The following is a 22,760-nucleotide window of genomic DNA, read 5'->3' as shown; positions in this document are numbered from 1 at the left end:
TAAGTTTGCGCTCAGTATTAATGAATTGATTTAGAACAAATGTTGATTGTTTTTCTAAAAAATAGACTGGCATGGGTTGCAGATCTTTTCTCGAAACAATTTCTGTTATCGAATCGAATCTCGCTCATGTGTCTGCAAACGGCCTAAGAATTTTGCACACAAAAGTGAAGAAAATATAAGTCTGTAGATGAACTCTGATCATATTATTATATCGATATAGGGAAAATAAAGAAATGTATATGGATGTCGAACAGGGTAGAAAGTACCCTCGCGATGAGTATGAGTGTGGTAGCGGGTGAAACTAAAACTCGCGAGTTTTGTGAAAACAACAAACTCACATCCTTGAAAAATTTCAGTGACGCACGTCTCGCAAACGTTCGAATAGAATGATCGAGGATAAAATAATTCGATAGAACAAGGAAGGAAAATAGCTCACTTTTTCTTGAGCGTGAAGAAACTGCGTCGTTTCGTTTCGGCTTGTGTCGACGCCGGCAAAGTATGCGCCCTCGATGAACCAGCTCCGGATGTTCCTTGGGCCGCTTGATTGAGAGCCCTGACCCATTCGTGCATCTCTGCGTCGTCTTTCGCTTGGAACAAGAACTCTGCACCGCCTTGCGACCTGGAAGAACGAAAAAACCATTTGACGTTTTGCTCCCAAATGAAAAACAAAATGTATTTTTGTTTGTCATTAAATACTGCGTGATATATGAAACGAAAAAAAAGGATTTCCCACTCACTTGACTCGGAAGACGTGTTTCTTCTTGGTATAATCGCTAGCGACGACGATCGTCGCACCTCTCAAATCAAGGGAAGCTTCGCCCTTGGAGGGCTGGTCAGGCGTTGACTTGTAAGACTTTTGATCCTTGTAAGCAATCAAATTTTGTCCTCGTACGACCATATAAAGTTTATCCCACGATCTGCTCGAGGCTTTTTTCGCCATTGTCTCCCAGACATGTTTGCGCACGAGGGTACCCTCGAATTCGTCGTCGCTCGGACTTCTTTGTTCTGCGAAATATTTCACGGTCGTTAAATAAAAAATTTTCATCATAACGCGTATCTACGCTTCTAGGAGTCCAAAATTCAATGATTTACTGCTCCCATTTTCCTATGAGTGCTGTTAAATCTCCTGTGAATTTTCCTAACCGACTGATTATTTGAAATTTCCAACTAGCATGCTTCTACACGTTATTCAACGAAGCTGTACAATAAAAAATATCTATAAATGATTCTGCACTTCTCGCTTATTCGCCTCATTTCGCCGCTGTAAATAATTTACCATTTATTTTTCCAATTCATTCGGCCCGTAGAATAAACTATGGGAAATGAACGAAAGATTCATCTCAGTCCTCGTCGATTTTTGTTTACGTGTAAGACTTACCGCGGAAACTATGCTCATCATCGCTCACACCACTGCGATCTAAGCTCGGTGATTTGGCCGACTTTTTCCAATGGAAACTACGGAACGGTGATTTGCTGCGACTGCGTTCCTTACGTCTTAAAGTACCGGATTCCGAGCTGCTTCCGCCTTTCGGAGCTTATCATCGTACACAACAAACGTATTGTTTTTTTCAATCAAATCAAGCGAATAAAGATACTCGAAAAATTACCTCTAGATTATTCGTTTTTTCCGTCCATCGAAATCCGGGAAATTAAGTAATTTCATCAAATAATTACTCACAATTTTCTACCGTGCATAGAAATAAAATTTCAGCTAAACATGCTCATGCGATAATTCTACTTTTGAGAGCTAGTTGAGGCTACTTGAGGCTTGAGGGGGGTCGCCGCCGCTCGAGGAAAAAAAGTGAAGATATTTGAAGCTCGTAAAAAAAAGTCTGCTCCCGATTTTTCGAGTGTCGTTGTTTTCCGACGAATCATAGGTTAATCAAACTTTTCGACTGTAACGCAGTGATAAATTGACAAGTTCATTTTGTTACCGAAAATATTTGGGAATTAAAATAATAGTAAAATGGCGAAAAAAATGGAACTTTGTTGCAAATACGATGGTCAACGTTCCTCAATAAAAATGGGCGGCGCATCTCCGCGTGGACGTGACACGAATAACCAAAATCTCGAATTGATGAAACCTGCCCCATTTTGGTCCGGTGTGGCGATAAAAGATTCGAAGATCGTCAATATATCATTGAACGACTTTCGAGATAATTATCTCGTAATGATTTTTTATCCGTATGACTTTACGATCGTGTGTCCAACCGAACTTTTGCAGTTTAGTGATCGACTCGACGAATTCGAGGGATTGAGTAAGAAATTCCTTTGAATCAAATGAGAGAGAGAGAGAGACGAGTTTGTAAAATAATTTTCCTCTCTGTGTCGAAAGATTGCAATCTCGTGGCCGTATCGACCGACTCGGAATTCACCCACTTGGCATGGGCGACGACGCCACGAAAACAAGGGGGCCTGGGTGAAATGAGGGTACCCATGTTGTCGGACAAAAATCACAGAATATCCGAATCGTACGGGGTTTACGATTCGTCATTGGGCATATCGTACAGAGGATTGTTCGTGATAGACGATAAATCGATAGTGCGACACGTGACGATAAATGACATAGCAATACCACGGTGCGTCGACGAAGTGTTGCGAGTCATCGAGGCCTCGAAATTCGTCGATAAACATGGAAATATTTGTCCCATGGGTCCGATAGAAGCTCAACCGGAGCCTGAAGTTCCCATGGAAAAATCAAAGCAATATTTCAGCACTGAATTGATAAGGAAAAGTCAAAACTCAAGGAGCTCGGAGAGTCAAGGAAGCGAGCCTTGAAATATCTTCGTTCGCGGCGGAGGACGAAATTGAGATTGGCAAATATTTGGAAACGTTTACTTTCGCGTTTACAATAGTCGCAATTTGATTGTGTGTTGCAAGAATTTTATTGACGTAGCTTTTGGCATCAACGTTTTGAAATATTGATCGAATCGATAAAACTGTTGAATTCGAGAGAAAAAAAGGAGCGAGCAGACTTACTTGTTGGTGTCGAAGGAACAGAGGCTCGTGATTTCGGAGTCGACGGTGTAACGGGTCGAATCGCTTCTCCAGGTTGGGAGAGACGTGCGGGCTTCTGTGCATGCACTACGTCATACCAACCGCAAAGAAATAAAATCAAAAATGTTCGTGCAGCGAATACATTTTTATCGTTACTATTAAAATGAGAGAGAAAACAAACAAAAAAACAGTTTCTACGATGCTAAAAAATTCCGTTCAAATAAGCGAGCGTTAATAATTAATAGAATAATTTTAATCGATGAAGGATGAAAGAACAAATAAAGCTGCAAACTTTTGTTCAAAGAACGAAATAAAAAAGCTCGAGGAAAGAGACGAAAAAAAATTATTTAAAAAAAAAACAGTAGAAGAAAAAAGCGCATACGGAAAGAAGAAATACAGCATGCCCGCTTACCTTGAACCAGAGAAAGAGTGCTCTAAAAAATGGTTCCCTAGGGAAGCGTGATTTTGAAGTATGCTTTTATTCGTTTTCCCTAAATTATTAAAAACAAGGAGACAAGAAAAATGAGAAGCACTCGACGAATAAAGGTCGACTGGTGGTGTAAACCTGTGAAACGTTAAGACAAACGATGGAAAGAAAAGGTCAAGAGAAAAAGATGAGAGAGAAAAAGGAAGACACAGGACGAAAGTAGCTCCGCAACCTGGTCGGAAAGACAAAAATATTGGATTTCAAATCTCTTTCCCGCTACTGGACTCCTCTACGGTTATCGGCTGAAATATTCAGGTTAATTTATACGTGAAGTAAGAGAGAAGTGCGAACGAGCGAGAAATTGTGCGCTAATTGATTGTAGAGAATTGGTATTAACAATAAAACTAATGAACGTTATATCGCTGTTGAATTTCCCAATGGAATACCTCATCGGGGTGAAGTCGAGAGCTGCGTGAATAAAGTCGTGATGATGCGTGTGCGCAGTAGAAAAATGAGTGTCGAATAACCGATGAAATTTAGGCTAATCGTTTATAATATTAAATCGAAAACGTAATTTCCACCGAACACTCACCTTCCTTGGGTTTTTCTTGGGATTGCGGTGTTCGTGTAGAAGAAACCTTGCGCAGTGCCACTGCGGTTTGTGCATTCCGTGCCGCGTTATATGTTTTTGTTTGGTTATACAGGATTTTGGTGATGGAATTCGTACGGAATAGGAATACCGGGGAATAATCGGCGGGTGAGGAAGTGGCAAAAACAAACGTGCTGTTAGCAATTGTCATGCTTCACCATAATACCACGTCTCGTAATTAATGAGGAGAAAAGCTCTCGTACGATTGAAATCTTTAAAATATATGCAGCGACTCGAAGAAAATTGATGTTTTACTTTTGCAACGTCTGCTCGAATCTTCGACTATATCAAGTTTTTCATTTTCTGAATTTACTTCTTTGAATTATGTTTTGCTTTTGGTTTCTACGAACAATTAAAGTAAACGACGACTGAGCAAAGTTGGATAGAGAAATCCAAATATCTCGTGAATTCTGAAATAATATTTCGCTTCGTTCTCAACGTGACCGTACCCTGACGTGCTTGAAAAATAATTTTACGGACTTGAGATGTTAATTTTCCTGCGCACATTATTTCCTGATGCAAAATAAGAGAATAATTACCGTGAGAATCGTCTTCCCCGCGATCTCCGCTCGTGACACCGTCGGCTTCGGCACTGCGAATAGAAATAGAAATATTTTGAATGAAATTTTCCAACGAATGTGCTATCATCCGCGCTTTTGTTTCTCTGACGCGATAAGGATTACGTTGTTAATTTTACCGTTCGCTCGGTGGTTCGTCCGGACTCGTGACCGGTGTTGCTCTCGCCTGTCTCGCGGCCTCGGCAGCCGCAGCCTCTTCCTTTTTGCGTCTTTCCTCTTCCTCCTGTTCTTGTTCTCGTCTCTTTAATTCCTTCAGCTCGAACTGTAAAGACAACGTTGCATCGATATTACTTCTTCAGTGATCGCATTTCCACGCTTGATCGCTTCACAAGAAAAAAAAAGACAAAAACTACAGCAAGCTTCGCATACTGCAAAAAATAAATGTCCAATCACGTGCAGTTTTACTCACCGCGCTACGAGCTCGATCGTCAAAATGCTCTAGAGGAATATAAGTTTTGGGAATATCGGAAGGGGAACTTGTTGTCCTGGGATGGACAAAGTCCGGATGAGGATGATCATTCGTAAGATCGTCGGTCAATTGTTGAATCTGATTTTTGAGTCTTCTCACGTTAATAATAGATTTTTCGAGGTTCAAGTAACCATTTAAAAAAATGTCATCCTCCTCGGATCTTGAAACGTGCTTGTGGTTACTACAGAACGGCCTGTGAATTGTTGAATTTTCGTGACAATTTCCGAGAGAATCATAATTACGAAATTTTCGAACGACTCCATTGTCGAATTTCGATTGAGAGATAGACGGGGATCGTGCACCGATCGTATTCATGCGTCGCAAGTTTTTAACGTTATCGGGACCGTCAGGAGCGTGAAAAACATAATGAAAATTTGGAGAATCTCCGAGGCCCGGATCGCAAGAATATTGCCAATCCGAATTCCACAAAAAGGAGCTACGTCTTTCAAGGCTTTTACTTTCATACGAGGGACTCGAAGAATGAATCATTTGTTTGCCCGTACAAGTTTTTCTGCGTCTCGTACGAGCTGGCTTGTAAAAACGATCGCAGTCGAAAATAATTTGACGTACCACGCGTCCTTGGGGACGAATTTCTTTGTCGACGAGAAGGATTTTTTGGGTTTCAATGGGTTTGGAATTATCAACGTTGTCTCGGTGAACTATTATTTCACTGCAATCCATCACCGATGACATGCTCAACGTGACGTCACTAGAGAGCAGCCGTGCACCACCACTCTCGTACTAACGGATGATCGTTGTTAACAAAAGTGCATTTTTTCGTACAGGTCGACAAGCAACACAAGGTGACATGCAAAACAACACCGTCATTAACACCAACATCAACAGTTCAAATTAACCCGTAGACACTATGCTCCCTTGAAGGTCACACACTCACCACCCTGGTGCAAATTTGCACTTGGAATTTTCAAAACTTTTTATTTCGTCGGTGAATGTATGAAATGAATCTTGCACAACGAGACTTTTTAGAGGTAACAATTCCTTAATAACCGATTACAATCATTTAAAAAATTGAAAAAAAGAATTTTGAAGTTCTAGAGACTTGAATTCTTCGTGGGTGCAGAGTTGCACCAGTGTGGTGTCCACGGGTTAATAGCGTTAAATATAATAAATGTGAATTTGAGTCAATTTTGGCGTGAAACGTAAAATTTAAGGAACCTCTACGTTACGATACAATAAAGATTATTAGCACAATTTAGTACCATTCCCCAAATGCAAACACAGATCACGAGCGGATAAATGTTGGAAAATAGTAAAAATACCGTTGTGAGTCGTTCCAAGGCACTGAATCTCTCCTCTTGTGCAGCTGCCGATTTTTCGAACGCTTCGTGTTTCTTTATCAGGTTCTCGACCTCGTCTATGGTGAGCTGTTGGGAATAAATTGTTGCGTTTGAAACAGGGATAGATGAAAAATCTGGAATTTCAAATTTTTCAATGAGATTATTAACTTACACCAAGTTCTTGACTCATCAGATATGGTTCTTGGGCAATTAGCCACGCCTCTGCGACCGCTGCGTCCCTGGCGAATTGGTAAACTTCCAAAACTGCGAAGGGAAAAATATATAAGGATTAAACTCCATTCTCGAATCGGTGTCTCAACGAATACAAGTTTAATGAAAAATAAGGTCGTTGTGTCATCGCGAAAAGACTTACTGAGCTGCAAATTTTCCCAGCGTTCCTCCCATCGGTGCAAAAGAGCATTCCTATGATCGGTGAGAGCGGATAATTTCTCTTTGATCTGAGTGCTGGCGTAGTGGTTACGAGCGAGCAAATCTTTGCCAAGATTGATACAAGCGAGCAGATTATCTTCTCGCGTGTCGATTTCTGCTTTGAGACTTTGATGATTGTTCATGAGTAATTCGACGCCGGAAACGTCGCGGGGTTTTTCGGAGGTGTTCATCTGCCGTACGACATCGTCCATCCAGATCATGAGAGTTCGAACCATGTTGAAGAATCTGAAGAGATCTCCGGTGTCTTCGAGCTTGGCTTTTCTGCCTTCGCAGAGTGCCTGGAGATTGTTCCAGGCGGCGACAACTTCAGCTTCACGATTGGTTATCTCACTGGCCTTGTCCCCGGCATAGCTCGCCTGAAGCTTCATGGATTCGTCCTGGATCTGGGTAACTTGATTTTGTAAAGTAGACAAATCTTGTATGAAATTGGCGTGTTTTCTTTGGAGGGCGGAAACGGAGCCGGCGTCACGTCCAAGTTCGTCCGACATGGCGTTCTGTTTTTCGAGTATACGACCAAGAACGTCTTTGCAATCGTGAAAGAATTTGTGCAACTCGCGACTGGCAGCGAGCATTTGCGTTCGCGTTTCGATGAGCTCGAGAAGATCCTGCCAAACTTCGTTCAAGCCGTCTTTCCATTCGGCAATCGTAGCGGCATCGGAGTGTCCCGTAGCGATCAAAGAATCAGCGATTCCATTGACAGCAGCGACTCTCTCGTTGCCAATGGTCTCGGTGTCTCGTGCGAATTCTTTGAATCGCTCCCAAAGCAAAGTAACGTGATCGTAATCTTGGCCGAGCTCTTGGCTTCCGGCGACAACTTCTCTCTCGGCGATCCACGTTTCAAGATCATCGACCTCGCGATTCAGCATGAACAGTTGAAGGGCTTCGTCGAGTTTGGCTCGTCGTTCACCAGCCAAATCTTTGAGACCGGCATACAGCTTGTCAACTTGTGATTGCTTCACGGCTATTTGATCGGCAAGAGGATGTTGATCGTTGATAAGTTGACGGGAAGTTTCTCCGAGTTGACGTATCGTTTCGGCGTAATCCTCGACGGCGTTCTCCAAAGATTCGTGCTTCTTCATAAGATTCTGAGCGGAGATTTCGTCCTTGCCACGATCCTCGACCATCATGTACAGCTCTTGTTCGCTCATCCAAGATTCGGCTTCGGTCGAATCGAAGAAATACTGCTGCGCTTTCTCGTTCTGTAACAGCATATTGTTTCTCTCGTCAACGGCGTCATTGAGCTCGCGCCATTTTTCCGTCAATTCGGAAATAAGACGAGTGAATTCCTCCGTAGCTTCGTGCCCTTCGTCGATGAGTTTTCGTCCATTATCGCAAACGAGATTTATACGCGGCTCGTGATTCTCGATTTCGGTGCGCAACGATTGATTCTTCTTCTTGAGCGTGTGAACGTTGAACAAAGAATTGCCGTACTCGTTGCTCGTTGCTTGTGGCATTTTTTCGGCAATCCAGAGTTTCTCGTCCTCGACGTCGCGACGGAATTGGAAAGCTTCCTTCTTCTTCTCGAGTTGACGTTGACGGTCGACCAGGGGTTCTTTCAATTGTGCGAAACGTTGAGCAACCTTTTCTTTCTTAACCTTGATCTCCTCCATTTTACCATCGGGCGCGGTGCGTTGAAGGTGCTCGGCTTGTTTGTCGAGCTCGGTAACCTGACGAGCTTTCACGGCCATTTGGGTCTCGATCATTTGTTGCTTTTGCATGAGTATGTTGACGGAAGCAAGATCGGAGCCGGTGTCGGTGCTTTCGATTTGTTTCTCAAGCTCGTTCATCCACGAGTCGATGTCGTCACAGGTCTGATGAATAAGAACCTCGCGGTTCGCGTCGAACAGGCGTTCGCCCTTGTCGTGCGTCGTAGTCTCGAGTTCCTCAAATTGATCGGCCAATTCGAGCACTTTCGGAGTTATAATTTCGCTCAGTTCGGGCTTTTGGGCGATGAGTTCATCGGCCGCTTGTTGCAATTGTTGCAGGCGATCTTTGTTGCTCGCGATTTCGGCCTCGAAAGCCTGATGACGAGTCCATTTGCTGTGTACGGTTTTCGCACTGCGATAAGTCTCGTCCTGCGCGGTGATGTGTTTTTCCTGAACCCATTCGCCCAACTCTTCGCAATCCTGCAAGAACATTTGGAGCTGCAATTGATCCTTGAGTTTGTCCATCAATTGATTAGCCTTTTCGCGATTCGCGTTTCTGCGCTCGCTGATGCTCTCGGCCTTCTTCTTGACTTTGTCAGCGGCAAAGTGTCCCTCGTCGACGAGCGTACTGGCGAATTGAACGACGGAATTGATCTTTTCGTCGTTCGCATCCATAGTCGTCATGAATGCCTCGTGTCGTTTTATAAGGTTCTCGGCTTGTTCGAAATTCGCGGGTGTCTCGTCCTTGGCGAGTATGTGTTCCTGTTGGGAGAGCAAAACTTCGGCTTGTCGGGCATCGCGATCGAGCAATTGAAGGTTCAACGAGTTGGACAACAAGTTCTGCCGATTCGCCCACATTTGGTGCAACTCTTCCCAGCCCATCTTCAGCGCGTTCAAACGTTCCCTGAGGAACATGTATTGGGTGTCACCGTCGCCAGCTTCGGCGGTCAAACGTTCGCCGTATTCCATCATCTTTAGATAATCGTCGGTGTAATTGTCGATCTCTTCTTTGATGTTTTGATGCTGAGTCAGAAGCTTCTCAGCGTCGGCGAGACTCGTCGGGGTGTCTTCGGACGCGACGTCGGTTTGGGTCTTGGTCAGCCAGGCTTGGAAATGATCGAGATCGCGTAGGAAACGATGTAAATCGCCGGCCTCCTCGAGCTTGGCATCTCTTTCTTTGAGCATTTGGGTAAGTTGTTCCCAAATGGTGTGAATCTGAGTAATTCTTTCGCGTATGAGAGCAGCCTCTTCGGGGTGTTCTTCCTCGATGAGCTGAGCCTCTTTCTCGAGGGCATCGAGCTTGGCTTGAATCGCGGCAAGGTCGCGCTCCATACCGCTCAATCTACGTTGGAGAGTCATTACACCGGTCAGATCCATTTCAAGGCTGTCGGTCTGTTGAAGAATACGTTTCTTGTCCTCGATCCAGGAGACGGTCTCGCGACACTCGATGTGGAAGGTTTGAACGCCGTGAGCGGAATTGAGAGCCTCTCTCTTACCTTCCGCCTTCTCCCTGAGCTCGGCCCATTTCTGATTGAGATCGTTTTGTCGGGAAACTATTTCTTCCGAGTTGGGATGTTCAACGTGTAGCAGCTGTCTCGCCAGCTGATTGACAACAGCGACGCGAGAAGCGTTGGCGTTCATTTCTTTCTCGAAACCGTCGTAACGGTGTTTCATTATTTCAACGTCTTCGATATCCTTGGCCGGCACCATTGTGTCGAGCATGCGATTCTTCTCACCGATCCATTGTTCGACACCGTCGGACTCGCTGAACAGTTTGTACAACGAGAGAGCATCGAGCAGCCGTTGTTTCCGTAACTTGGCGAGCTCGAGCAATTCCTTGTAGCGGGAATCGATCGAAGCGAGACGTTCGAGAACTTCGGCTGATTTCGAGTCCTGTTCGCCGAGGAGAGAAGCTTGTTGATGGAGCTGTTCAATCGTGGTGGCGTAATTCTTCAGCTCGTCCGTAACATCCTTGTGTTTTTTGAGAAGCGACTGGACGTTAGCCTCGTCGCGACCAACGTCTTCGGAGGACACGAGACGAACGGTGTCGAGCATCCAGATATCAATGTCGTCGGCATCGGCGAACAATTGATGATAATCAACCGCTTCCTCGAGACGTTTTCGGCGGAAAGCAGCAAGATCGAGCAGATGATTCCACATTCCGAGAATCTCTTCGAGCCTCTCTTGTATACGATCCGAACCAAAGTGTTGTTGGCGAACGAGTTCGTCGCCGACTGCGGCGACGGACATGAGTTGCGGCTCGTGGGATTGTATCTCATTTTCGAGAGCCTTGTGCTTCGAGAGTAATAAATTAATGGTGGTAAGATCGTGACCAATGTCCCCGGTCGAAACGATTTGCTCTTTTTCCTTTATCCAATTCTCCTCGTCGGCCATGTCCCAGTAGAACTGCCAAAGTTGACGAGATTCCTCGAGACGAGCGCGTCTCTCGACTGCGAGCCGCACCAGCTCCGCGTACGCGTCTTCCAGTTGTTGAACGCGTTCGACGATTATTGTAGGATCGCAGGGACGATAACCGTCTCCCTGTTCCATGAACTTCTGACTCTGCTGCACGACCGCTTTGACCCGTTCACCGAGCACGTTTATGTCGGCCTCGACGAGAGAATGTTTCTGCAAAAGATCCTCGACTCCCATAAGATGTTTGCCGTAATCGTCGGTCAACAGACGTATCTTGATCTCCTCCATGCTGTCGAGTATGTAGAGCATCTCCTGGAAGTTTTGTTGCAGCTGCAATGACAGTTCGAGCCTCAGACGACGCGCGCGCAGAAGCTCGAGCAAATAATTCCAAAGACGTAAAACATTGTCTTTGCGATCGTTGATTCTCTCGATATCGTGATAACTCTCGGCCTCGAGCTCCTGTGAGACAGCCATAACCGCTTGGACACGCTCCTCGTAAGCGAAAATGTCGGTTTCGATGGCCTCGTGTTTTTTCGCTGCTGCCTCGACCGCGGCAAGATCGAAACCAAAATTGTCTTGTGACACGAGTCGTTGATTCTCGGACAACCAAGTTTCTCGCATACTCGCTTTCCTGTTGAATCTCGCCGCCAATTGCTCCAATTTTTCTTGACGTATTAATTCCTCTCTCAATGCCAATTCGCGCTCGTGTTCAGCCTTCTCCAATCTCTCCCACGCTTTGTTTATATCGGCTATCATCTTTCCCTCTTTCGGTGTATAAGGCTTTTGATTATTAGCTCGCATCTTCGATTGCAGTGTGAAGAGTAGAACCTCGAGATTACCTTTTTCTACGAATTTCGGTGGTTTTTCGATCGTACGATAATTCGAGAATTGGGACAGTTGAGATTGTACACCAACGAGGGAATTTGCGAAACGGCGATCGCCCAATGCCTCGATCGTACTTTCGATCCAACGGAGAAGGTCGCTCGTAAGGCTCTCGTATTCGTGAATCATACGATCGTTTTCCATCGCGATACCAACGACCTTACCGATCCTCTTACCGTGCACCGTCTCTTGTTTCATCTTCGAGAAATAGTGATAATACGTCACGACATACGTTATTATAGATTTTTCATCCGGGTGGTCGACGAAGATGTCTTCGGCATCGAGAAGCTTCGTTAGTCCGAGTTTGTCCTCGGCGACGTTGAAAGCGTTGTTCAGATTATAAATAGCGTTTGATTTCGACAATTTGTCAAAATGTATCAAATCCGGTCGATGCTTGTGTATTATTGCGTTAAAGGCCAAACCGTCGCGCCACGAAGTCGTGAAATTTCTCACATTCACATTGTGATAGCCAGCTGTTTTCATTTGACACCAAAGTAAAAGAGCGTCTTTGGCCGATTTTGTTTCCTGATTGTCCGTCTCCTCGATCGTGATGTCTTGTATTTGGAAACGCAATATTATCGTCCAAATGAGACCGAGACTCAAGCGCGGATTTCCATCCACTATATCGTGCGAGCCCATGTTCTCAAGATGTACTCGTTGCTCCCGTAAAAATTGTAACGCTTTGTCAACGTTCTCCAAACAATGAATACGCATTTTGCCTTTCGTTGGGCGAGGTAAACGCTCACCCGACAATATCTCCAATAACTTTATCAACATCTTTCCATCTCGTAGATCCACGTACAGATCTCCGATCCGACACGAGCAACGCACCAGATGTGAGTTTACCCATTTTTGAAACGTCTTCTTCTGCACTGCCTCTCGTTCACCTTTCAATCACAAAAAAAAACAAAATATTTCAATCGTTCGAGTTATAAGGACTAATTATCATACTTTGTTCTCTCCATAACCAAATAATTTCTCGTCATGATATTCGATACTGTGAAATATCCGTGCTGCTACGAGTGACCAAACACATTTCAGATTATCTCTGTCCAAAAAAACGACAATGTCTTTTATTGTAATACTTTATTTTGCAGGAATTCAATTGCAACACGACCGAATCAAGTTCAATTCACCTCGAAGGTCCAGGACAACTTTGTCGAAATAATCCTCCAGGGAATCAGTCAAACTATTTCTCTCAGTCATGTCGAATCATTGAAGTTTTTTTTTCAAATCGTTTTCTTTCGTGATATTTCACAAATTGAGTGTCCAATTTTCCAGACTTCCATGTACAATAACTTTTGCAACAACAAAAAAAATTGAAAAAAATATTGTAGTGCGAACTATGTGAAGAGATATTCGCGACTGACTGACTGAAAAAAAATGCCGTTTTCTGTGGCACGTTGTTACGACTGATACAAGTGTCGAGTCGTGATAACGCATATCATCAACCGCGGTTAGTGATTTCCTCTCATTCGTATCGAGCAAAATAGACATTTCGTGTTAAAAAATGTAACGTTCGCGCTCTAATCGTTTGTGAGTTCAAAGTTGAAGATGCAAAATTCATCTCACCTGCCAAAGCCTTTATTCTCGATCGCTCAAACAGCCTCGAACTCGAATTTCCTCCATCGTATTCGTACTCATCGACAATCTCTTGTTGTAACGTAGGATCCCAGCCCGTACGAACCACTGAGATGTCGGTCGTCATTTTGCCAATCGGACCAACAGCCCAATTGCTTCTTCAACCCAATGAAGGGCGTTTCTGTAAATATAAATAATATTATAATCAGCTCAAAATATAATTCACAGTAAAAATGGAAATTTGTAAAATTTTCGACGGTTGAGTCTATTTTAGCAAGAGTGAAAATCTCACATTTCACAAATCTGTTTTTTCCCCCAGGAAAAATCCATTGCAAAGAAGCTGCACATTACAATACCCGAGAGTTTTCGAATCAACGAATGGCAAATACCTCGAAAGTCGTCAAAGTTCAAGCGGCGTGTGTAAATAACATTGCGCAACGACCATTTTTTTCAATTCAACGTGCACTGTTTAAGGAGCACGATATTTCTGATAGAGCTGGCGTCGTCACAATATCAGAGAAACCGTTTCAACTCAAAAATATGCATAAAAAATGTTTAAAAATATAAATCAAACGGATGAACTTCAACATCGAGCAAAATCAAAGAATCCCTTGATTAAAAAAAGAATATTCGGATCGTGAGTAACCAGGATAATGGCTTAATAATGGAAACCGATGACAACGAGAATGTACTTTAAATTTTTAAACGAACGGCAATTATTTTATAAGAGCACACGGGGTTACCTAAGCTCGTATCGTGTGCGGTGTTATGTGTAACGATGAAGATTCAGCGTGTAGGTATTCCAGCACACGTAGACGCACGCATCGCGAGTATAATCGTCGTTCCGATTACGTCACGTGCATGATATCACGGACGAAAAATATACAAGCTATACAAGACGTTCCATGGCGAATGGGAGCCTTCTATTCGTTGTGGAAAAAATTGATTTTGGCTTGGAACGTTATATGAACGCGTGCTTAGCGCCATGAGCAGAGAGCAGAAAAGAGGATCGCTGAGAATCTTGAACTTTCATATTTGAGAGACGGCAAAAAAGGATTTTTTCCTTGCGCTCAGAGTATCGCACTTTGGCCGAATAACTGATTCGATCCTTGAACAAAAGTATTTGCAATTCGGGATGTAAACGAGCATGCAAATTTTGAAATTATCTGAGAAGCTTGAAAAAAAAAACGAAAAATTCGCTCCATGCGGCGAAACGGAATAACGCACCGGACGATGCGAACCGAGGAGAAAAAAGTGGTCAATCCGAAGGAAAATCACACCAGCGAAGCGCGTCGAGCCATTACGAGAAACTGTGAGCCCGAGGAACAGCATTTCACTGGACAGAAATGGAGAGAAACCTCGCCAACGTGTACACTAATGAACTCCAATTTTGAGCAGATCATACCCAAACAAAGCCAATGAAATTCTCATTTTTCATTCAAATTTTCCAATTAAATGAAAATTTTCATCTTTGACTAAAATCTTGTTCGATCGAATATATTTTCTCTTTCGGATAAGAACGAGCGTAGGAGGGCTGATTTTCGATCGAAAATGGTCAAGGACAGAGATGAAAGGTGAGAAAGCGAGAAAAAAAGAATGACGAACGTACGACGATGTTTACAGTCCGTCCAGTTTTTTCCTTTTTTTATGCATTAGCATACCGCTATGAGAGATTCGAGCGCGCATTACGCGGAGAAAAAATCCACACCCGGATTAAGCTCGTTAATCGACTCTATCAACAATCCTATGTGACACGACGCGAAAGTTTATTTTTCACCTCGCAACCTCGATTAGAGTCTCATTTCGTAGAGACGATCTCTGAGTTTAGCTCCACCAATAAAAATTTGAACGTTGATAACGGAGCTGTTATTACGATAAAAAATGAATTACAGAATCGTGTTAAAAGTGAAAAAAAAAAGGAAAAATTGAGACTGAACGAGTGAAAAACTGAATCTTCCGTGAGTCACATTCCTGCGAGTCTGGTGGCCACTTGACGTTGAATTTAGAGCAATTAGTAGCGCACGAGTGACGTCATAGAGTCAGTAAACGAAAGAGTGACGAAAGAAGCGCACTCGTACGGATCTCGAAAAACGAGAATGAAAAACAGTCGCGGTTGGCAGGAGATTCGGATGAGGGCTTCCCTCCGAAGAACTCCAGCGGAAAACGAATCATTCATTGAAATCGTGGACGCGAGCCTGCCTTTGTTCGTCGAAAGACTCGAATAGGACGAGAATTTCATGAAATTTTACTCTCCTCGAAGCCACACTCAGCTCTAGATTCATCGAAGATAGCGTTGGAGCCACGCGACATCGATACGGTTCCAACCGCAATCTGTGCGGTGTAGAAAACCGTTTGATAAAGTTCCGTTGCATTTCTATGATTGTATGTGCGTTCATAAAGAGGCGAAAAAGTGAGACTGCCCTCGATCGTTCGAGAACGACCGACCCAGGGATTTTCTGTTCTCAGCGTGAGAAAACAATGACCCTTTGTCAGTGTCAGTGGGCAGATTATTTTCCGGCGCACTAAAAATAGAAATGATCTCTTTTCACGTGCGGCCGAGTTCCGTGGTTCCTGACACATTTCAGTGCCGTTTTTTTTTTCACTATTTCTATCGAAATTTTCATTAGAAGCCAGAGATCATCAAACTTTTCATTCTCGTTCGTGCTCTATCGTTCTTTCGCGGAGACTCTTAAAAAAACTCAATGGAAAAGGAGCTCGGCAGCGAGACACTCGAAGATTAAAAAACACGCTGATCCCGGAGCATGCTTCGATGCAAGTGCTCGTCAAATGTTTAATTCTACGTTTTTTCAATTTCCGATCGAATCGTATAAAGAGAGAAAAACGTTGATTCTCATCTGAATATTGTCTTGAAAATGGCGACTGGATCAAGGGCTCTTCAGAGGTCGGTAAACCCGTGATACGGCTTGCGTTGACGTTGCAAATTCGAGGAGGTTGCGCGGCCGAGAGGCAGGGGGCGGATTTATTGGGTGCAATCGGTTGAGAAGCTGGTATAATAACCCGGACCGGAGGTATGAGAAAAAGAAGGCAAACCGGGTATTGGAGAGGCGCAGAGGGTGAAGCAAGAGAGTGAAGAAAAAAGGTGGGATAAAAATGAAACGGAAAAACTGACAAAAGAGAAGGGAAAAAATGAAAAGGGACGAAAATCTGGAGAGCTAATAATTATGCGGAAAACTGGAGGAAAAGAGGAATGAGAAAAGTGAGTGAGAGAAGAGCGAGGGAGAAAGAGCTCTCACGCACACAGGACAACTATTGATTTTTCGATGCAGTCAACCCGGCGCCGGTTCCATATCCACGAGCGAGGAGGCCCGAGTCCAACCTCATCCAACGCCTATATACACAACTTTGGCCTGCGACTCACCGTCAGTCTCTTGGAATATACACTTTTTCATGTACGAAGCGAGGAGAAACAACGTCGACGACGGGCGCATAAGTGATTGGGCGGTGAGCGTCGATGAACGACGAAACTCGATGCTATACGAGACTCGCAAACTGCCGCCTGGTTTTTTCGACCAATCGTTGTTTTCCATTGAATTTCCTTATTTGGTCGTTCCTCGTAAATTTTCAATTTTCATCAATCATCGTTCAAACGAGCGTCCGTTCAAATTACCCTTTTTTCCGAACTCATGGCCACGGGGCCCAAAAAAATGAATGAACGCAAGTCCACTGAAAATCTACCGCAGAGATCGCATTAATTACGGAGCCGAGAGTCTGTAATTGGAGAATTCGGTTATTAGATTGAGCCTCGTTGAAACTCGCTCGGTCGAGGCCAGGAGAAGCGCCGGGTCAATACGTGACCTTGAAGCTCGCAGAAAAAGTAACGGCTGATCTTTGTAGCCCAGTTGGCCGGAGCGCTCGTTAACGATCGCCGATCGAGAATAAACGGAAAAGAAAGCTGCTCGAGCAGAAAATTGACCGAATTTCCTTATTTTCGTCCGATGTAAAGAAAAACGAGGGAAAAAAAGGAGCGGAGGCTCTTGGCGCGTTCGACGTTACATCTCTCGTCTCGCCAAGCCACGAGCAAGTGTTACATTCGTTTCGTCATTGTATCGGACGCCCGAAGACAACACACACATAAATTAAGCGTGTAGGCACCGAAACGGTGGCTGCGTCACATCCGCATTTGTGTTAATTTACCAGGGCGATTCTCGCACAGGACGGAATAACAAATTGAGCGTACCGTTCACTCTTTTACGAGTTTCAAAATCTCATTACGTCCAGCTGCAGGGAAGAACATTTATTTTGGAGCTTTCACCAAAAATCTGACCCTAGCACGCGAGGGTCAGATTTCGACTCAAAGTAGTTCGATAAAGTACAGGGAAGGTCCACTTTTTGTTGCGGTAAATGATAGCTCAAGGTCCTCTGATAACGACAAGCACAGTTGCGGGCCAAAATTTTGAATTATTTCATTAACAATTTTGAAATTATTTCATTATTTCTTAAAAAAATTGCACGGTGTTGAAGCTTCGGAAAAATTAATATCGTGAAGAAAATTTATCACAGATTCCGTTCCTTTAAAAAAACATTACCTTACGTACGGGGTTTTTAAGAAAGAAAATATGAAAAAACTCTAGTTTTTGACGCGTCGAAAGCGGAGGTCAGTCATTACGTTGGACTGCTCTTAAGAGGATGGATCAGTCGGTAACCTCACTTGGAATTTTCGAAATCGAAATTCTTCGACGCAGTTTGATCGATTAAAAAAAGGCTCTGTCAGCCTACGCAGATCGATGGCAAAAATCGACTGACAGAGCCTTCTTTTAATCGGTCAAACTGTGTCAAAGAATTTCGATTTCGAAATTTGCAACTATCTCTCTCGCACTCATGGCTGCGGTATACCGACTGATCCAGCCTCTTAAGGATATTTGGTACAGGCTTACAATGTTGCCATGCTAAACCATGCTAAAAACATAAAAAATTTCAAAATGATAAGAATTTAATAAAATTTGGTGAACATATTCTTTAGTGCCAGATTTGACAATACAAATTTTTTAAGATTTTTCTTCTGTACAGTTATCGAGTAATTATGATCACTCAAGTTCACGCGTATAAGCATAGCGTTTGTATACATTCCGGGCATAAGAAATCTGCTTTAATGCGTAATTACTCGATAACTAAGCAGAAGAAAATTTTGAAAAAAATTGTGTCTTCGCACTTGATGTTGAAGAACACTATCACCAAATTTGATCAATTTCTAATTATTTAGACTTGTGTACCATACGTCGTTAACAGGTGATCGAACTTCGGCCAAATTCGGGAATCGCGGCAATTTAATCAAATTTATTTTTGAGACTGACTCACGTGCTTTCATTCGTCTAGTAGCTTCGCTTTTTTTAACGAATCGATCATTCCTTTTTCTCGGTGGCATTACACCGATATAAACTTCTTTTCGCACAATAAAAATCTTCCCTCGATTCTGTGTATTTAAAGTATCTCCGATATTGACTCAATCATTGACTGATCAAGTTGAAGTAAAATTTGACCTTTTATGATATTCTTGAAGCATTTTATTACATTTTTGTGATAAAAATATTCTCAAGTAAGTGTTTATTAATTTTATAATTAATTCAGACTCCAAATTAATCAACATAATGCAAACTTGACTAGTCATGGGACGGCCCAGCTACTTTAATCACAATTAAACAACTTTTTCATCCTCGAACATATACGCGTGCACTCGAGGGAGTGGCGTTTTCTTCTCACTTTGTCAAGAAAGCTCGGATTAACGATCTTTAACGAGGCAGCGGGGCCGAGGGGCGCGGGAGACGAGAGAAGCGGAAGGAAGGAAGGAAGGATGCGAGTGGTGTCAGCGGTGTGCGTGCGATATCGCGTTTCGGAGGGATACCATGTGCAACGCGGGTGCGGGTACGTGAGCGTATGAAATAAAGGTGAGGAGGGGGGCAGGGCGGAAACTCCCTGATTGACTGGCTGGCTGCGACGGTGTGCGAGCACCGCTCGAAGGAATGTGGGTCATCGAGATTGAAAAAAAAAGGAGCGAGAAAAAAAGTGCGTGTACGAGGGAGAGAAAAGCTCGTGGAAGGGTGAGTGACGGTGCGCGCGATAGCGGCCGAGAGCTCCTTGCTCCTCCGCGTTGATAACGCGGGCTCTTGCTCCGAGGAAAGCCCGAAGCGGGCGAGTTTCATTTGTCGAATTGAGTAAAAGTGAGGGGCGACGGGAAGGAGTTTAAGGATTTGGCGAGCAGGAAATGAAGGTGCAGCGTGCATCGGGCGCACGGCGAGAGGGAAGTCGAGCGGGAGAAGCCCGCTCTCGAAGAGCGTAGTCACGCTTCTAAATATAAAATTTCGTACGAGAGCCCGCGTTGCCGCCGCGCGACTGTCCTCCAGGAGCGAGCGCCGGGGATATTCTTAGAGGAGTTTTTCGTTCGTTTTTCGGCCAACGCGCCGCGGATTTTTCACTCAGAGAATACATTTCCTCGGCGGATCTCGATCGGGCGTCTTTGACCCGAAGATCGTGACGTTGAAGCTCGCTACGTTGGAGCCCAACGAAACGATCTAAGAAAACCCTTCAATAATTCCGCAGCAACTCTTCAATTTCGTTCCCTCCCGAATTCGTAGCTCTTCAGTCTGCATCGATGCTTCGTCAAATAAAAAATGGGGCAATTGCAAATGTGTTTTTTCCAAGTTTTTTCCTTCAGCTCGCCGGACTCCAACGTTGCAATGACGCTGAAGTTTGCAACGTTGGAGTCCAACGAAATAATCTAAAAAAACTCTCGAATTATTCCAGTAAATCTCCAATTTTGTTTTCTGCCGAATTTGCAACTCGTTATTTTTCAACCCACATCAGTGATTCGTGAAATAAAAAAATGATTAATTATCAATCTTCTTTTCGTTCATTTCGTTGGACTCCAACGTTGCAAACTTCAGCATCGTATCGACAATGCGTGAATGACGTCAGCAGTAAAACATTTTCAAATCGTCACGTACATATAGTGAAAAAGACAAATTTAAGAGCCGATTGCGGACAGAGGAGGTCAAATATGGAATCAAAGATTACATTGTAAGTGGGCATGGGCACGACGGGTAAATTATCGGACAGGGCTCGGAGTCTGCCGCTCGTTACATCGGTAAACCTCCGGGGGGAACGCCAGTTCTTGCTGCTTGAGATGTGTACTTCCTTTTTTGCAGTTTATGTGTCTATAGAAATTGAGCTTAGACGGAGCAGGGGGGGAAGGAAGATGTGTGTATTGGAAAATTGTGACCGTGTACGTGAGGGGGAAGGGAGAAAGAAGACGTTAAGGATAATGGAAAGTCTGTGCTCGATGAGTAAAAAGGCCACCGCTGTTATTTCATTGACGCGAAAAATCTGCTCTTAGTCATCAAACTTGAGAATCACGGACTAGAAGATCGAGGTGAATTCGAATTTGTTTTTCAGGCTCGTTGGGGAGCGACAAATTGAAATTCGCTACGTTCCGATCAGAGTGAGTCGAAATTTTGGGGGAAACGCATCGAAATGTTTATTCTATATTTTATCGGAGAATAAATGCTGGTTTTACGACAACGGTACGCGAGGTCGAACTATTCATGGCACATTCGCGAAGAGATCGAAAATAAAAAGAATCTGGGAAAATTATGGCGCAAGTTTCGTAGAATCAGCGAGTGTTAGCTTTTCGGTCTGGTCGAAGAGAAGTGTGGGTGCGTGCCGTGGCAGTGACCTCGAAACCTTTTTTTTCGCTATTATTCGATTGCTCTACGTTTTTGAAATTCGAATGAAACCGGAATTTTCGAGTAGACGATAAAAAACAACTTTTATCTTGTTTTTTCATTTTTAATTTAATTTTTTTTTCATTTTTGTAGTTTGTTTCGTTGTTATATATTGTGAAATAATATTCAGCAATTTTCTGAGGCGTATAACGGCGCTTTGATCTGGAAGAAAACTCTGTTTACGAGAGCAAGGCTGAGCCGATGATCGTCGACCTTCGAAAGCATCCCCATTGTCATTGTGTTTTTGTTTTTGTTATTTTTATTGCTGCAGTACTTCCTGCAGCTGACATTAAGAGCGCCGGTAACACGAAACCGCACTTACGGACCCATGATCCCGCGTTACGTGCACAACCGTCAGTTGTGTACGGTAAAGAATAAAAAGCAAACGCTGCGTTATGACGAAAGCTGCGACGACGCGAACGCGAGAAAACGAGATAAATATTGACTGTATTTAAAAAGGACACGAGAAGGACTCGGTAGAAGCGATGGGGAGAACGAAAATTTCATTGTTATTGTCACGCGTTTGCGAATTGACAAAAAATCTGTGCGAATGGAAAACAGAGAGAAGAGCGCTCGAATAATTGCGAGGAAAACGCCCAACTTCTCGTCGCCATAAACTATGCTGCAGGTTATTAATCATTCGAAGCGCGAGAAACGAAAAACCGTAACTTGCCCATACTGACGTAACAGTAAACATACTCGAGCAGCTTGAACGTGAAAAAAATGTAAGATGGCCGCAGGAAAAGTGTCGATGTTGAAAAAAAATCGCTGAGGATTTCTATCCATCTTTTGGAATTTCGAAATCGATAACGAAAATATTTCGATCGTATTTTAGAATGAAAAATAAAATATACGAAATTTTTCATCGATTATTCATGGTGGCACGAAAAGAAGCTATTTCAAGGACAACGTTACGCTGAATTATTATTTACGATACTAAATTACCAATTACCCCGATGAAAATTGGCTACGAACCAAACTACACTTGAATGTTCGGAGAACGCGTATTAATAGCGGTCTGTCAATGCGCCACTTATATCGATACACCCTACATTCGATACTACGAGGATATGTTAAAAAAAACAACAATCATTGTGACGTTTCTTCTGACAGAGCGAAAACTAATTCTTCTCAAGTTGAATCAAACGATTCGATCTCCAGTAATCGCGATGATAAATATACGTTCAAGGTAATTGTCACTTCATTTATTCTCAATCAATCGACAATGCTATCATTGGCCTTGCGACGACGACGAAAAACATTGGATTTACATGAAAAACTTCGTATACTGTGAATAATATTCGAAATATACTGTATTTTACCTTTTCGAAATAATCGAGGATTTTTTTCGTTAAAAAGAAGTATTACACAATCAACTCGAACTCGAAACGAGAAACTAATCGATACACTTGAAAGTAAGATCATTGATAATTATATCTTTGATGACACATTGACATAAGCCGAAAAAGGAGGGCTATTCTGACGAAGCGTTAAAACGGGAAACAGGAAGGATTGAGCATTGCGTACATGTAATAAAATATACTAATAATGCGAAGAAATATTGAAAATCTATGGGAGACTGCGAAAGACTAGTAATGGTGGGAACCCATCGAATTAGGTCAGAGACGCAGG

At 43.4% G+C, this 22,760-nt stretch overlaps 1 protein-coding gene across 7 annotated transcripts in view; it reads right to left on the bottom strand.

Annotated features, from left to right (window-relative positions):
* The window catches only part of beta-Spec (spectrin beta chain), a 28,876-nt gene that overhangs the window by 5,331 nt on the left and 785 nt on the right, over window positions 1-22,760 (bottom strand). Inside the window, exons 2-12 of one of the 7 annotated variants that reach the window (XM_043428246.1) lie at window positions 13,384-13,573; window positions 6,792-12,698; window positions 6,591-6,682; window positions 6,401-6,505; window positions 4,771-4,913; window positions 4,613-4,665; window positions 4,017-4,076; window positions 2,980-3,084; window positions 1,379-1,534; window positions 738-1,005; window positions 437-619 (exon numbers count right to left, since the gene is read on the bottom strand). In XM_043428246.1, coding sequence (XP_043284181.1) covers window positions 437-619; window positions 738-1,005; window positions 1,379-1,534; window positions 2,980-3,084; window positions 4,017-4,076; window positions 4,613-4,665; window positions 4,771-4,913; window positions 6,401-6,505; window positions 6,591-6,682; window positions 6,792-12,698; window positions 13,384-13,519 — 7,208 coding nt within the window. In that variant the 5' untranslated portion in view covers window positions 13,520-13,573. The remainder of the gene's footprint in view (window positions 1-436; window positions 620-737; window positions 1,006-1,378; window positions 1,535-2,979; window positions 3,085-4,016; window positions 4,077-4,612; window positions 4,666-4,770; window positions 4,914-6,400; window positions 6,506-6,590; window positions 6,683-6,791; window positions 12,699-13,383; window positions 13,574-22,760) is intronic. The other 6 variants (XM_043428249.1, XM_043428248.1, XM_043428252.1 and 3 more) reach the window with 6 other exon arrangements.

The sequence above is a fragment of the Venturia canescens genome, chromosome 9 (genome assembly GCF_019457755.1).
Source record: "Venturia canescens isolate UGA chromosome 9, ASM1945775v1, whole genome shotgun sequence".
In the NCBI taxonomy this organism is placed as follows: Eukaryota; Metazoa; Arthropoda; class Insecta; order Hymenoptera; family Ichneumonidae; genus Venturia; species Venturia canescens.
This window is presented reverse-complemented; position numbering and strand designations above follow the sequence as displayed.